The sequence below is a fragment of the Malaclemys terrapin genome, chromosome 2, assembly GCF_027887155.1.
Source record: "Malaclemys terrapin pileata isolate rMalTer1 chromosome 2, rMalTer1.hap1, whole genome shotgun sequence".
Classification (NCBI taxonomy): Eukaryota; Metazoa; Chordata; order Testudines; family Emydidae; genus Malaclemys; species Malaclemys terrapin.
This window is the reverse complement of record NC_071506.1, coordinates 269,974,201-269,990,885: the sequence shown is the minus strand read 5'-3', so window position 1 is coordinate 269,990,885 and position 16,685 is coordinate 269,974,201. Positions and strand designations below refer to the sequence as shown.

Here is a 16,685-nt window from a genome sequence, read left to right as displayed (position 1 = left end):
ACCTGTGGAAGAAAACTGCAGCAGGAGGGTCATCGCATTAGAGTGACTGGCCTGTCAATGAATCCTGGCTCTCTCTCAGGCAGCCCAAGACCAAAGTGGGGTTGTGAATGCCGGGGGTAGCCCGAGGAGGAAGGGTCGGAGAGAGGAGGGGATGCACAGAGGCAGGCACCAGCGTGCTGAATGAAGGACAGGGGCTTGGGCCGAGCCGCAGCAGCCAGAGGGGCTGAGAGGGGTGTGGTTGACGAGGAAACAGTACCACCCTCCAGGGCGGCTGGGCTGGGTGTGTGCAGGCCACGCACCAGCCCCCCGGGGGGACGAGCTGGGGACGCGGCGGCAGGCGGGGGACGCTAGAATGCAGCAGGCGGGATGCGGCTGCAGCCCGCGGTGCCGGAGGAGCGAGAGCAGCAGCCGGGAGCCTCGGGGGAGGGCTGGGGACGTAGCCGCGGCTGGGCCGGGAGGAGGGACAAGGTGGCCCCGCAGAGCGGAGTCTAGGCAGGAGGGGCGGGGTGCAGCGGGGCAGGCGAAAGGAGCGTAACCATGGCAACGCGCCGTGCGTCCCCCGGCCCCCCGGTAAGGCCGGGATTTACAGCCCCACCCTGTGGGCAGCCGCCGGGCGGGTCCACTTCCTGCCTCGCCGCGGCCGGGCAAGAGTTAACGCCGGGGAGGGGCGGGTCCGGCTCCCGGGCCAGACGGCGCGGTTCCTGTTTGTGCTGAAGCCGTGCGCGCCCCCCCCGGGAGAGGGGCGGGAGGATGCTCTGCCCCTCCCTCCTCCGTATCGCTGTCCCCCCCCCCCCACACACACACACTCTCACACACTCCCCCGCAGCTGGGGCTGAATGTGCTGGACCTTGATGCAAGTGGCGCTTCCTCCCTTCCCCGGTGTGAGCCGCCTGCCCGCGGACCCGCCCCCCCCGCCGGCCGGCAGCGAGTACCAGTCAGCTCCCGCTCCTGAGACAAATCACACCGGCTACTCGCAATAGCCGCCTGCTGCGTGCGTGCGTCCGAGTGTGTGTGTGTGTGTGAGAGAGTGAGCGTGCGGGGCTGGGGCTGGGGCTGGTGCGTGTCTCTGTTTACCCGGGAGCTCTCGCAGGACAGGAGCTGAAGCTGCTGGGTGTTGACTGAGGATCCCCTCCCCCTCCTCCCGCAGGACGTTTCTTCTTTTTCCTTTGCAAAAGGGGAACAATTGTCAATTATCTTCTACAGAGGTGGAAAGACACCAGCCCCCCCCCCCTTGCCTCCCCGCCCCACCAAAGAGCCACCGCAAGGGCAAGCTGGCTCGTGGCTAAAGTGCTGGAGCCGCTGGATTAAGTAACTCTGGGGGAGCCGCTCTCACTCTCTCGCACTCACGCACACAGCGAACATGAAGGAAAAGCCAATGATAAAAACCGCTAAAATGCAAGGCAACATGATGGTAAGTGGCCGCTGCCGCCTCCAACGACTGTAAGTAATTGTGGGGCTCGTTCCTCGGGTTTGCTACTAGGCTCACCTCCCCCCTGTAGTGGAAGCATGTTGGGTGCCCCTGGCCGGCCCCCACACCCCCACTTTCGCTTTGCTCGGAGATCCCTCCTCTCAGGCTCGGGTGATGGTGAATCGTGTCTGTGGAGTGCAGGGTTTTGCTTCGGCAGAGGCTCCCCGTGTGTCCGGGTCCTTTCTCCTGCCCTTGTTACGCTGTGTGCCAGGGAGAGGGGAATTGATTTGAACCTGGGGGTTTGGAGGGAGCCCCCCGGAGCCCCCCCCCCCCTCAACGCAGGCGACAGCTCTGCAGCCTCTGCACTTTGCTGGGAGCTGCTGATGTTGTTGCCCGGACCCTTGTGGAGAGAGAGAAGCAGGCACAGGCTGGCTGGGTGATCGCAAGAACCTCGCGCCCCAGGATTACAAAATGTCTGGAGAAGGGGATGAGGTTGTTTGGGGGGGAGCTGGCGAGCAGAAGTGGATCGCTGCACAGACAACTTTGATAACTTGAGGGCCATAGTGGGGTTTTCCCTCTTCCTGTTCTGCTTCCTGCGTGACTATAGCGGTTGTCTTGATGTATGTTCTTTTTTCTCCGCCCATCCATCCCTGGATGCCTTCTCGTTCAGCCAAAGGGGATGGGGGGGAAACCCCCACCAAAGGCGGATGATCTCCCGGAGGAGGTGCCGGTTGCCATCTTGTGCTGCTAGAGAGATGTTTGTCTATTTTGTCTGCTGTCTTGAGCCGCTTTAGGTGTTTGGGTTTTTGCTTGCCTGGGGTAATTTCCCCCCCGCCCCTTGCTTGCATGAGCTGATACTCGCCGAACTGCAGGGATGCCATGGGTAGTGAAAGTGGATTGCAGCTGTGTCGTGGCGGTCTTTGTGCTGAGCAAGGGATGCCGTGAAACGTGATGTCTTTATAGAGGACTCGGCTTCCAAAAACAACTTATTGTAAATAACCCTGAAGCCTTTTAAAGACACCTGTTGATGATTAAAAAAACAACCACCACCACCCAATGCAAACATGTGAGATTTGTATTCCGCGTGCCCGCCTCTTAGGGAAATGCTCACATTTAATGTAACGAAGGCAGCACGCGTTTCCCCCATCCTGAAACGTGTAAGAAACGGCCAAGGTGTTCTAAATCCCGCGGTAAAATAACTCATTTTCTCTACTACTAGGGCAACCGTGTTGCTTTTTCTAGCATTAGTTTTAACAGCAAGGTGCAGTGCGATGTGACCTGTGAATTCAAGTAAGGGAACTGAACAGGAACTTCTGCAAACATTTCCCCCCTGGAATATTAGGTTAAATGTGATGGCAGCATATTCTTTTTTTATTATGCCTGTAAAAATACTTGGTGCTGGGGTTCGCTAGCACACGGGAATCTGATTTTTTTTTTAAACTACTGTTGTAAATGTCATTATAGTCCTTGACTAGAGTGGTATCTACCACTAAAAGAATAATGAACCACCTGAGATGATGCTGTCTGTTTAAAGGTCGGCATTAACCTAATTTACATTCACAATGTCACAGAATTAATAAAAAACTATAACATATTATCCTTTGGTCTCTACAGTCAAGAAATAATTGGAGGGAAGGGATCCCATTACTATTACTTATTCAAACTGCTGTATCTTCTGGTGGTGGTTCTCTGTGTGACAAAAATGGATCCATCTAAGCACTTCTGTGCTAGACATGCAAGGCTGGAGTGCCTGATTTAAAAACAAAATAATATTGTAGGAGCTGTCCGCCCCATCAGAGCCTGATGCGATAGGGACTCAATGGAGGTTCGGCCACTGACTTACGGGTTAGCAGGGTCTTGCTAAACTGCAGCCATAACATCTTATCGGCCACTCAACAGTCTGTCCCCCAAATCCAGTGCCAGTTTTTATCTTGGTTTTGAAAAAATATTTTTGAACTGAATTGTAATGCATACTCTGAGATTTTAGAAGAGCATAACTGTTAAACTGACATGGATGACTTAGATCCATACTAAATTTTGGTGGTTTGTTTTACTTGGAGGAGAGCTTGCTTCTGTCATAATTTGGCCATAAGCACTTATAATTGGTTTGTGGCAATTGAGCATGCAGCTAATATTTAAAGTGAGGGTTGATTTTTTTTTTAATGTGATGGTCTCAGAATATTTTAGCCAGAAAATACTAAATAGCTCTTACCTTTCCTCAAAGTAGCATTAGTGGATCCGATCCTGAAGTCTAGGGCAAAACTCCCATTGACGTTAATGGAAATTCTAGTAACTTCAACTGGTGCCTTTCTTATCGTGACCCACTTTTTGTAAAGTGTTATTTCAGTAAGTTTCATTTTACCCATTTATCATTTTTATTACTAGGAAAAAATGTAGTCTTTGGTCATTCATATTAAAGCCTAATATTTTAAGTGTCCTTGCTAGATAATGCACATGGCAATATACCGGTACTTAAAAAAAAAATCCTGCATGTGGTGTGTGTGCCTGTGTGTGTTGTCTGAAGTGACTCTGATTGTATTACAGTATGTATTATCTTAATTACCTGGCAGAATTTGAAAGGTCACTGAAAATTCAAAGCTCGCTGTGGTGGGTTTTTTTGACAGTTTCACTGGGATCTTGACAAGCAACTAAGTACATATTGATTTTCTTCCTCTCTCTTTAAAAATCTCTCTTAAAATGAAACTTTTCTTCTTAAAATGAGAATCTTGGTGTGTGAGAATCTTGGTCCATTGGCCTCTTACCTCACAATGCGCCCAAGAAGTGTGGTGATAGCTCACGGTGTCACTACATCTGGGGATGTCTTTTTTTACTTTAATTAGACCAGCCAAAAGAGAAGTCATGCTTGTGAGAGTAAGATAAATTTTTGTATCCCTGTGGCAGTCTTTCACACTATCTTAAAAAAAATATTACCTGGACAAGTGTCGTTTTTATTTTACTCAACTCTTTCCTATCCATCATTTGAGCTGAGGGACTATCCTATATGGAAACACAGTTCACAGCTTTGATAATGGAGCTTTTCTTATTTTCATAGGAATGTTTTGGCAAATGGTCAATTGTTTTCTTTTATAAATTAGGTCATATTCCATGAGCTTGTCAGGATATTTTTCAAATTGTGTGGTAGCAGGACTTGAATGCTCCTGTCCTTATATACAATTATTACTTATTAGTTAATTTTAATTAGAACTTTATTCCCTTCAGTTCCCCATCAATCTGAGCCAAGTCTGGCAAATGAATACAATTCCAAGTATGCATGTTTTATAAATCTATAGCTCCCTGGCTTTGCAGCGGCTGTCATCTTACACGTGCCAGGTTTCTTATACATAGCTGTTTGTTTTAGAAAAGAATCTCCAAAGCAGTGAGACCTACAGGACCAAAGACTGCTCCCACTTACACCAGTGAAAACCCAATGGGCCGAATTCATGGCAGGCACAATTGCATTGAAGTCAGTGGAGTTGCACCCACATTTGCCAGTTGTGAACTTGGCACTTAGAGTTCAGTGAGAGAACGGCTTTAGTGAAGTTGTGCACGAATAACGAAGGGCAGAACTGTATGGAGGGGACCGTTTTATGACTGTGTTTTGTCTAAGCAATTTATTATTCAAAGGAGCAGTGAGAGGAACATGCACATCAATAGAGCCAATTGTGTCTGTTAGCAACAGAGTGGTGCTGCTGTCCAGTTCTTGTTCTGAATTTCATCATCTGGCTACAGTATTGTCTGTATTTAGAAAGTATCTAGACATATCTTAGGCTGCTACATCACTTTTACATTTTACGATGATAAACACTGTGTATGTATATGCATGTATAGGGCCTTGTATCTGTATTATGCTAATGCTTAGTTGGAGGGCTAAGATGGTTAGGGTAGGAACATATGGAGCCTTTCACATCTTGGCTGAATTAAAATCCAGGCCACATTAGCTGTGGCCAAAAACTGTTGCTATTTAGAGGTGACTGTCAAATAAGATTAGTGGCAAGTGTTCATAACACAAGAACTCAGTTGGCATCCCGTTTGATGCCTCAGAGCGCCCAAGGATTGGACGGATATAGAGACCGAGCTACTCTCTCACCATCACCAGAGGACCATCCGTGTCATATTGGAGACATGTTGGTGCAACAAATTGAGACACTTGATTTGCCACTGCTCTTTCTGCTGTTCAGTCTCTGGTCTGTCAGTCTGGTGCCTGTCATGAGTAATAAATTCATATTAAAAAAATAAATAAAAGACATCAATGATCTGTTGTGATTTCCCTTATTCACCATATTTCATTCCTAGGGTTATTGCTTGAAGATATAAATCGCATCAGGCTGAAACTTGCCATAATGGTTCTCAGCCAGAGTACAGTTGTCTTTGCACTGATTCAGTGTAATCAGCCCATGTGGCAACTGATATGTCTGGAAATCCACACATTGAAGTACATTGTGAAATCTCCCACTTTTGACTATCCCTTCACCCTGGCTTCCTCTTCTCTGAGCCCCACATATCCTGTTTCTTTAGAGCGTGCAATACTTTGATCGCACATCCAGTTCATCGTTGGTGTGCTATTGGGGTGACTGCTATCTTGGCTGACACGCCAACGATTGAAGGCAGGATTTCCAGAACCGAAAGCGTGAGTCTCTACAGCTTGAGCGAAAGGGTCAGGCTCTGTGTCTGGGAGCTGTAACAGATTCACATCTCCTCTGGATCCGACATAGAGGGGAATATGTAACACACCCTGGCCAATGGATTACACTATGATGTTGTGTGCCCCAGACTGTGCAGTGCTCTAGGAAGTGCCAAAATATTCAAATTGCTGACACCGAGGCCTAGCAGAAAAGCCCGAAGACCAGCTGGGCTTGTTCTGTTGCTGTCTTACATGTAAGTGGAAATCAGCATCTTGACACACCTAAGATGGGATGGGAGAGGAAATCTCCCTGAGGACCCAGTCATGGAAATTACCCCACATCATTCCACAGGGGGACAGGTTCTGCTCCCCTGAAGCAGACATGGGACCTACCCATAAACTCTGCAGATCCTGTGGGAACCTCAAGAGGTCAGGCCCACTCTCACAGTTGTCTTGTGCCTCCATGGCAGCTCTGGTCCCAGTTGTCGCCTCCTTCCCCCCAGTGCCTGGCAATGTGAAAGGTCCAGGGATAACACTGGGGTGAGAAGCCCAGCACTCAATCTACCAACTTGGAAGGTGGAGCCAGTAGCGTATCAAGGCTGCAAAGGACCTGGTGCAATAATAGGTTAAGAGCCCCTTTCCTGATTCTGAAATTTGCCCCCTTCAGCTCCCCCTCCCCAAGCCTGAATTCCTTCCCCTTTATCATAGCTCTGGCCTAGCTCCCCCACCCCAATCCAGCCCCCGTCCTCTAGCTTCTCTCCAGACCACCCACAGCCTAATCCAGATCTCCAGCTCCCCCCAACTCCCCATATCCACAGTCCAGCCCTCCCATCTCCTCACTCTCCTGCATCCTCCTACAGCCCCCATTCCCCCATGGCCTCCCTTGCTCCCCTCCAGTTCTGATCCTGTCCCCTCCCCCTACTCTCCCTCAATTACCCCCCAGTCCCAATCCAATCACCCCTTCAGCCCCTTTTACCTCTCCACTGCCCCCCCTCCCCAATCCTCCTGCCCCAGCCCTGTTTCCAGCCCTCAGAAGCCATCTCTCAGCTTCGCCCCATCCCCTCCAGCTCCACTCCATCCCACATTCCCATTATCCCCCTCAGCTGTGCTCCAACCACCTCCCCCACCTTCATCAGCTCTGCTGCAGTCCCCTGGCTCCACTCAGTTCTGCTCCATTCTCCTTCCCCTAAACTTCCCCAGTTTCTCCATTCCATCATCCCAGTTTTTCTTTGTGCTCCATCTGTGGGCAGGGGGAGGAGGAAAAGGGGGGAGGGGGCTGCATCTTCTGCCTGTGCCCCTCCACATTTCCTGGTGCTGCAATTCCTGCATGCCTTCTCCATGTGTCCTTGCCAGCTGTGCGTGCTCAGGGCCTGGGGCTGCCTTGGCTGGAGGGGGGCCCCCCATTCCAGCCACCTCTTATTCCAGGGACCCGCAGGTTCCACTCTACTCTGGAGGCTCATCTGGTTGGGCCTTGATAATCTCCTTGGCCCTGGCGTGATTGCATCACTTGCACTATTGTAGTTACTCCACTGGGCAGAGGGATAGGAACTCATATCATGATACTTTCCATCATAATTCTGCCCCAGTGCTCCAACTTTCATATTAACCTTAGGTTAGCAAGTGTCTGATAAATCAGAGCTTTTCTGCCTCCTCCTGATAGCTAGAAAGGAGAAGCAGCATTCTCTTTGCTCATTCCCCCCCTCATCCTCTGAGTCTTCTGATTGTTCAGAGTCTAGTTGGCCCCTCCTCAAGCCTCCCTCTTTGGGGGTCTTCCTTTCCTGTGAATAGCTCCAATGCCTGCATCTGCTCCTCAAAGCTTTCCTAAGCAGCAGCAAAGGGGAAATTCACATGATTCCTGTTGATTTTACTACTACCCACAGGTTTCTGAATAGAGCTGTGACTGTGACCAGATCTTGTCAATTCCACTCGCTGTTGCTTCTTATATCTCTAAACAATGGAGGCCCCCGAGCTGTGTCTTTGCCTGCAGAGTCAGGAAGACAACACCACAGTGGTCCACATTTGGAAGGTTACTGTCACTAATAAAGTCTAGAAATTTTATTTATTTAAAAAAAAATCCAAATTTGTGCAGAGATTGATGGCTTAACCTCCTAACCCTTCACTTGCCTATCAAAGTTCCCTACTTTTCATTGATGAATTAATTTTTCAAGTCCTGTGAAGATATGGCATGTTGTCCTTTGTTGCCATGCTCCCTCCATGTGTTGTCACCGACATCTGTGCAAAATGAGTATCAGATGGTACTGTTCTGATTGGTTAGAATTTTGCACTCACTTTGCATGGGTGTAAGTTACTACACAAGGGGGATGGCAATGGAGAATCAGGCCCATAGTGACCACAGAGCAAATATCAGGTTGGGAGAAAATTTCTGATAATAAAAGGCTCTTTAATCTAGCAGAGAAAGGCGTAGCAAGATCCAATGGCTGGAAGCCAAAACTAGGCAAATTCAAACTAGAAATAAGGCACACAATTTTACCAATGAGGGTAGTTAGCCATTGGAACAGCTTACCTAAGAACCTGGTGGATTCTCTATCACTTGAAGTGCTTAAAACAAGATTGGATTTTTTTTCTAAAATATATCCTCTAGCACAGCCAGAAATTGTGGTCTTGATGCAAAAATCACTTGGTGAAATTCTATGGCATGGGTATACAGGAAATCAGTCTTGTTGATTTGTAATGGTCTGTTTTGGCTTTAAATCTATTAATGTAAGTGGTTTGATATCCTCAAAAGCACAGTACATATGTAAACATGTTCTGTTTTCTGGGATTCTGGTGCATGTGTGTTATCTATATATTACGCTGATACACAGTGGCTCATGTGAGATTACCAAGCAAAGCCAATTTATTAAATTGTTTTATGTATGGTAAATCTTGTATAATCCACTAATGCACAGTGCTGTCATTTAGAAAGTGAGGCCTTCCTACTGTGGAGTACCAAATACAGACGACTCGTATGGTGTTATCTTCAAAAGGAAGGTGATGGCTGGAAGTGAAGTTTTTAAACTATATCAAGCTTGCAGAACAGGGGCACGGATGCTGTCATTGTTTCTTCAGCAGCCGCCTTGGTTGGTTCTATGGAAACTGCAGGTCTGCCAGTCCCACCCATTTTGGGCGTGTCTACACTACTTTGAGGAAAGCTCTTGCAGGCATGGACTGCATGAAATATCTGGATGTCTTGCTTGCCCTTGCAATGGTTTAGCAAGTCCCCACTGAAATGCTGCTTCTAACAGAGCTATATTGGTGCATCCGTGGTTGTATCAGTGCAGTTCTGGGAATTCCTGAAGCAACTACAGGTGAGTCTCCTCTTACGCTGGGGTTACGTTCCGCTGTCAGCGCGTAAAGCGAAAATCGTGTATAGTCAAAATTACATTGAGTGTAATGACGGGAGGAATCGCCCACACTACAGGTACAGTATTTAAACTGATATTTTTCTTGTTTGTTTTTTGTTTTTGCCAACCGTGCAAAGCTGAATTCGCGCATGTTAAATGCACATAAGATGAGACTCGCCTGTATTCCATAATGCTTAATGCCATTGCTGTGGGTTGTGGGGGACCTACAGGTAACTTCCAAATGCTAGGCACTGCATTATGGGAACTGCCTATCTGTTTAAAGGGTTAGGGTGACCAGATAGCAAGTGTGAAAAATCAGGATGAGGTTGGGGGTTAATAGGTGCCTGTATAATACACAATCTTGAATATTGGGACTGTTCCTATAAAATTGACATCTGGTCACCCAATATAGGGTCCTCACTGCTGTACTATATGAGGGTGGGGTGGAGTTAAAAGAACTGAATGAGCTGGCAGTTGCAGCATTTGCAGCTTTTTGGCCTGTGGGAGAAACCACTGCAGATGGCAAGAGTTCAGCTGGATCTGAGTTACAACCAGTGCTTGTAAAACACTTAGGATTGCTGTTGTGTATGTCTGCAAGGTATTGTACAGGAACTGCAAACCCAAAGCTTTCCCATTGCAGTACAGAGGATGTGTGGGTTTGTTTTTTGTTTTTTTGTTTTTTCCCCACCTAATATAGATAAGGCCTCATGGGTGATGTGGCCCATTGTTTTCAGGTTTTTTTTTTCCAGGTGAAAATATCCTCCCAAACCTGTTAAAGAACAGGTCAATGTGAAAAGCTCCCACTAATTTGATCAAATCTCCGTGAGTCTGAAGATGGTCCAGAACTGGCAAACATCAGGCTTACCTTCAGATGCAGTAAAATCATCTGCACGCATGGCTGCTGCATGCCCTGATGCAGCAGACAGCATATGTGATAAGCAAAGTGGTCAGCTCTAGTGTGAGAAATCCCTTTTAGGTTGAGTTAGAATCATCTGCCTGGCAGATGATTCTATCAGCTCAGGCATGCATACAGACAGTATGTAAGTTCACTGGGGATGAATTCTGGTAACCCATTTAAGGACCTAATTCTGAAATCATTATTCAGCCTTTATTCAGGCAAAACTTCCACCAAACTTAATGGGATTACTTCTCCCATTGAACTCAATGAGAATTTACCTGAATAACTGACTTCAGGATTGAATCTAGAGACACCCTCTTATATTACAGTAAGGGTTTTTCATTATATTTTACAGATCTGAAATGGTGAAATATATTGAATTTTACCAAAAGAGGGAAGGGCAAGGAAAGAAAATAAAAGAAAAACAGAGCAAGACACTTAAAACTCAGGCAGTTACAATTTCAGGTCTTGATTCTGCAATTGACTGTGCACAGTCACGTATATATTGGAGTGAATGTGGTCTCATTCTGCATGTTTTCTACCTGCAGAACCTCATCAGTCCCTCAGATTGCTCACAGCATTTGCCAGACTCCAGGACTTTTGTTCAGCTATGACTTTACTGATGATGCAGATGTGTGCTAGAAATATGGCAATCAAGGATGATATCTAGCATGTTTTGTTTGGTTACCCTTTTGCACTGATGTTATTAAAAACACAGATGGAAAATGAAATTATAGTAGCGGAAACATGCCAAACTACAAATACTGAATGTTTTTTTCTGTAATATATAACACAACCAGAACATCCCAGAAATGAGTTTATATTGCTTTTTTTTGTGTGTCTAATTATGAGGATGTGAAAAACATACTTGTACTAATGTCTTCTCATCAGGCTTTAAGAGGGCTGAAAGTACCTTTCATGAAGATCTAGTTTGTGAAGCAAATGATTGTAATGCAAGAATATTACTCTTCATGAACTCTGGTTATTGATCCAGTTAAAAACAGATCTGTGGTCCATAGGAAGGATATCTGAAATGCTGGTGAATGGAGCAGTAGTTAAAAAATTACAGCATGTCTTAATTTGAATAGGGCCCAGTCCTGCCTAATGTTCCCATACATTGGGAGCTTTGCCAGTGAGGAAAGTTCAGTGTCGGTCAGTCCCATACTGTTCTCGTACTGTGTTGTTTCTGCATACTGTATGGCAACTTAATATTTTAAATTTGTTAAAATCCTTTTTTTAATAAAGATGCTTTTCTAGATGATCTGGACACCTTCCTTGGATACAAACATGTAAAAGAATCTAACAATGAGCTACATTAAAATTATTAAATTTTCTGTTGATCTTGTTTTCATTTCTTTTGAGCTCTAGAAAGTTGTTTTTATAGGTGTGTTTTGCCTTTATAAAGGGACTGTTTCTTACTGTGTGTTTTGTACAGCACCTAGCACAACAGGTACCCTGGTTGGGGGCTGGGTGTCTTTGGATGCTACCTAAGGCAAACAAACAAATACATGATATTTATAAGCATAGGTGCCAACTTTTTCCTGGTGCCGGTGGCTGCTCGACACCCCCCAAGCCCCGCCCCGACTCCGCACCTGCCTGCCCCCATTCCAACCCCTCCCATAAAGTCCCTGCCCTCTCCCTGCCCCTATTGAACTCCTTCCCCAAATCCCCGCCCCGGCCCTGCCTCTTTCCAGAGCACGCCATGTTCACCCTCCTTCCCCCTCCCTCCCAGCGCTTGCCGCCGCGAAACAGCTGTTTTGCGGCGGCAAGTGCTGGGAGAGAGGTGGAGAAGCAGGGATGTGGTGTGCTCAGGGGAGGAGGCAGAGGCGGAGTGGAGGTACAGTTGAGCTGGGGCTGCGGGGCAGGGAGCTGCTGGTGTGTGCAGAGCACCCACCAATTTTTTCCCGTGGGTGCTCCAGTCCTAGAGCATCCATAGAGTCGGCGCATATGTTTATAAGCAATAATGGTTATCATATACACCAGTGGCATATTCCCTATTTTGGCCTTACTTCAGCAAAATACTTGATTATGTGTTTAATTTTAAAGGGTAGCATATGCTCTGGTGCTTTACTGAATCAGGACCTATTAGAAGACTATAACACAGACACAACAGTCTAACACCCGTCCAGCCATCTGTCTTATAGTTCTGTACTGGTGTCCAGCACTGTGCTGGACAAGCACTTTCCAATTTAATTAGCTTGGTGTAACAAGTTCCTTAGTGGACTTCCCGGGATCTTCAGCTTGTCTATGTTTTATGGTTATAGAGGTTCTGTCTTGGGGTAGTGTAATTTTTGCTTTTTCACTTAGTAATTTGAAAACTGATGCACGGTTGTATAGCCAACACATTCCAAGGGATACTGTGAACACACAATAAATATCAATTCAATTCCATATTGCTAACATGAATTTGGAACATCTAACATACATGGTGTCCACCTAGGAGTACTTACACAGGGCTATCAGTAATGGCTGTGTTTTAATGAATTACATATTTATTAGCCCTAAACTGTACCTAACCCCAGTTTGGAATATTATTTAAGGTTTGAAGCTGGCTCTGAGTATGCGTGGTGGCTACTTGTGAGGATACTAAACTTTATAACAAGTTTCTTTGCAATGTCAGTCAAAGTCCATTGTGGCAATGGCTGTGGTAAAAAGTCAAAGGAATTCTGAGGCAGTGTAGGAAAATCAGGGCTGATGTTCTGAAAAGAAGTGAGGTAAAGCAAAGGTGTGTCAAGTCAAAGGAGATCCAGCCATGATGTAAAGAAAATGAGACTGTTTTCAGTGTGAAGGGATGGTTAGCACTTTACCCAACAAAGACATGCAAGTAACACCAAAGCAAGCCTATTGGCAACTAGCTTCAGTGTGGACAAAGTAGAAGCTATGGCAGTGAGAATTATGTTGTTATACCAGGAAGAGCCAACAGGTGTCAGTTCAAGTCTTTTGATGTGTATAAATGCAGAGAAAGGAAAACTCAAATCTAGAGAGATTAAATTATGATACAAGGAAAGGCACAATGATGTCAGTGATACCAGAATGTGCATTTAACTCTTTCTGTATTTTGGATGGGCGGCTCTTGGGTTTCTTTACAAGGTTCCCTAATTTGCTTTCTTATCTGTCTATCGAGTTTGAGATTTACAGCTTTTAACTACAGTAGAACCTCAGTTACGTACACCTCGGGAATGGAATTTGTTCGTAACTCTGAAACATTTGTAACTCTGAACAAAACATTATGGTTCTTTCAAAAGTTTGCAACTGAACATTGAATTAATACACCTTTGAAACTTTACTATACAGAAGAAAAATGCTGCTTTTACCATCTTAATTTAAATGAAACAAACACAAAGTTTCCTTACCATGTAAAATCTTTTTTTAATCTTTACCTTTATTTTTTAGTAGTTTACATTTAACACAATACTGCACTGTATTTGTTTGGAGTTTCTTTTTCATCTCTGCTGCTGCCTGATTGCGTATTTTTAATTCCAAATGAGGTGTGTGGGGTTGACTGGTCAGTTTGTAATTCTGGTGTTCGTAACTCTGAGGTTTGACTGTAGTAGAAAGCATTTTATTTTAGTGTGGGATTTGTTTTACCTGTACTCTTTAGGTTTTTAAAGATTTGTTGTGTACATTGTGACATTGGAACATAATGCTGACATAATGTCTTAACAGTTCGTGGTTGACAAATGCTTACACTGGTGCTGAGACCTCTGCTTTTTGCTATTGTAAAGAAGGCTTGTTGCGTGTAGCTGTGACTGAGGAAAGGTAAACGCTTACTGATATTAAGCAAGATGGAAGAGATTGGAGGCCTCGGGGTTGGTGATGGGGGTGTGAAACCTTTCACTTTTAGGTCAGTTTGAGTCCAGCCCAGGCTAGTAGCTGATGAAAGTTTCTAATATCCATTGACTGCTTGATGGTCTTAGTCCAGCTGTGGACTAGTGTCCCCATTGCAAAGAGTACCACCACAACTGGCACCTTCATTGGCAGACACAGGTGGACCTGACTGGGCAAGGAAAACGAATGATTTCCCCGCTCCTATAAGTGGTCCCTTTAGAGCAGGGTTAAAACACATTGGCGAGGTGGTTTGGGGGGGGGAAGTTGCATTGTTGTTTCCCAGGCTGTATCATTTCTGTGAATAAATGGGGCATCAATCACCAAGATGCTGGCATAAGCACTATAATGTAAAACAAAAATGACATCAAAATGCCAATCAGTGTTTGTGGCAAGGAAGCATGGATGAAAGTCTGGGGACAGTGGCTCTTATAAAATGAGGGAAGACGAAACAACATCAGTGAGAGAGTCTGGTCAGAATTCTACGGTGTCAGTAAAATAATGATACAACTTGGGTATCCATACCAGCATGGAAAGTAGTCTGGGAGTGTGGTGGTATTGTTTACTATACACTTCTTACACCTCTACCCCGATATAATGTGACCCGATATAACACGAATTCGGATATAACGCAGTAAAGCAGTGCTCCGGGGAGCGGGGCTGCGCACTCCGGTGGATCAAAGCAAGTTCGATATAACACGGTTTCACCTATAAAGCGGTAAGATTTTTTGGCTCCCAAAGATAGCATTATATCGAGGTAGAGGTGTATTTGCCAGCAGAAAGAATGTCATGTGATGGTGTGAGGAAAGGCAAAAATGGTATTCTACAGAAACAACTTTATGACGTGAAGAAAGGCAGTAACAATTCCCAGCTATTAAGAAGACATGCTGATATAAAAAGCAAAAGAATATTAATGCAACTCTATTGATGCAAAGCTATAGTGTGAGAAAATATAATTGAAAATCAGATGCCACATTTCTCCAATACAGAGATGCTTAAGAAGTTGTTAATGCAAATACCTCCTGCTCTGGTGGGAAAGGCAAGTCTAGAGACATAACTATAAACATGAGAAAGGACAAACATATGGTAATGCAATGCTAAAGGTCTGATCAACATGCAGATGTTCACCTGAATAGTGCGTTGTTGTTGTTTTTTTAATAAATGTGTCACTCGGCTCACATAGTCCACAAGATTCTCCTCTTACAGCATGAGCTGCCCTTGATATCCTTTTTGATTGCAGAGTCCAGTAAAATTTCATTGTTACCACTCGTTTGCTTGCACAGCTGCATGAACTCAAATTGCTTTGTCCAGTGGTTTCCTGACTCTTGCAGGCTGCAGTCCATGTAAGACAACTGTGACTTGTTTAAAATGGAAAGCTTGGGACATCTGCTCACAGATAGGCCCATTTATAAAATGTCAGTTTTTCCTTTTTTTCTACAGTGTATCCAGTCATAAAGCGAGGAAATGTAAAATGAAAACGACATCAAAATGCCAATAAAGGTAATACACAAAAGAAAAGAAACTAAGCTCTGGATGTCATGGTGGCCTTAGCTTTATATAGGTATTGATGTAACATTGTATAGTTCCTGAGAGGAAACCTTTGTCTTGCAGCTAAGGCACTGAACTGATGCTCAGCAAGTCTGGGTTCAACTCCTAGCTCTGCCACAGATTTCCTGTGTGACTATGGGTAAGTGTCTTAGGCTATGTCTACACTTACGATGGTATGTAGAGTACAGGCACTACACATGTAGCCACACGCTGCAGTGAAAGGCTCTAGCAGTTGGGGAAAGGCTCTGGCGGCGAGAAGCTGCCAGAGCCTTTACTGCCGTCATAACCTTTTCTCACTGCTGGAGTTTTTCACTGCGGCGCAGAAAGGCTCCAGCAGCCAGAGGCAGAGGGACACAACACTGTCAAAAATAGCAGTAGAGATGTGGGATGCACTGCTTGGGCATGTAGAGAGTCTTATAGGTATGTACTCTGGGGGTTCAGGTATGTAGGGCACTCTACTGTAGTCCCCTAAGCTGTGCCTCATCAGCTACAATGCCATGTATACCTATGCTAGCAGGGCTTGTAGTGTCCGTACACTACACACCATTATAAGTGTAGATGTACCTTTAAACTCAGTGTGTTAGTTCCCATCTGTAAAATGGGTGTACCTCCTTTGACTCTTTGTCTGTCTTGTCTATTTAGACTAAGCTCCTTGGGGTAAGGACTGTCTCCTGGTGTGTGTGTGTTACCTAGAACAGGATTCCATTGTGCTAGTTTGGGGTGTTAGAGTGCTTCTGTGTTTCTAAGAAATTAATAAGCTTTTGGTTGATGTATGGAAAAATTTTATGTATAAGAGCAATGAATAATTAGTTATAATAACATTTCTCCGTGCGAATCAAAATGCACCTACAGTATCTACTGTTTTATTTTCATTTACAAAGAAAAGTAAGGAAAATATTGTAGAAGTTCGATTTTTGCACGTGATTTTTGTGTGTTTGTGTTTGTTTAGTGTGTTTTTCATTTTCTTTAATCAAAAACCTGAGCAGAGTTTTTCATATGTGGTGGACAGCAATGTACTCTTATTCCTGGACCAGACATTAT

The 16,685-nt window shown here is 45.2% G+C and overlaps 1 protein-coding gene across 2 annotated transcripts in view; it reads left to right on the top strand.

The window, feature by feature from the left end:
• Positions 1-16,685, top strand: part of DPP6 (dipeptidyl peptidase like 6) — a 767,813-nt gene that overhangs the window by 84,835 nt on the left and 666,293 nt on the right. Inside the window, exon 1 of one of the 2 annotated variants that reach the window (XM_054021143.1) lies at positions 1,227-1,411. The exons of the other annotated variant lie outside the window; for it this stretch is intronic. Coding sequence (XP_053877118.1) covers positions 1,361-1,411 — 51 coding nt within the window. The 5' untranslated portion in view covers positions 1,227-1,360. Of the gene's footprint in view, positions 1-1,226; positions 1,412-16,685 lie in introns of those variants that run through there. 2 annotated transcript variants of the gene reach the window in all.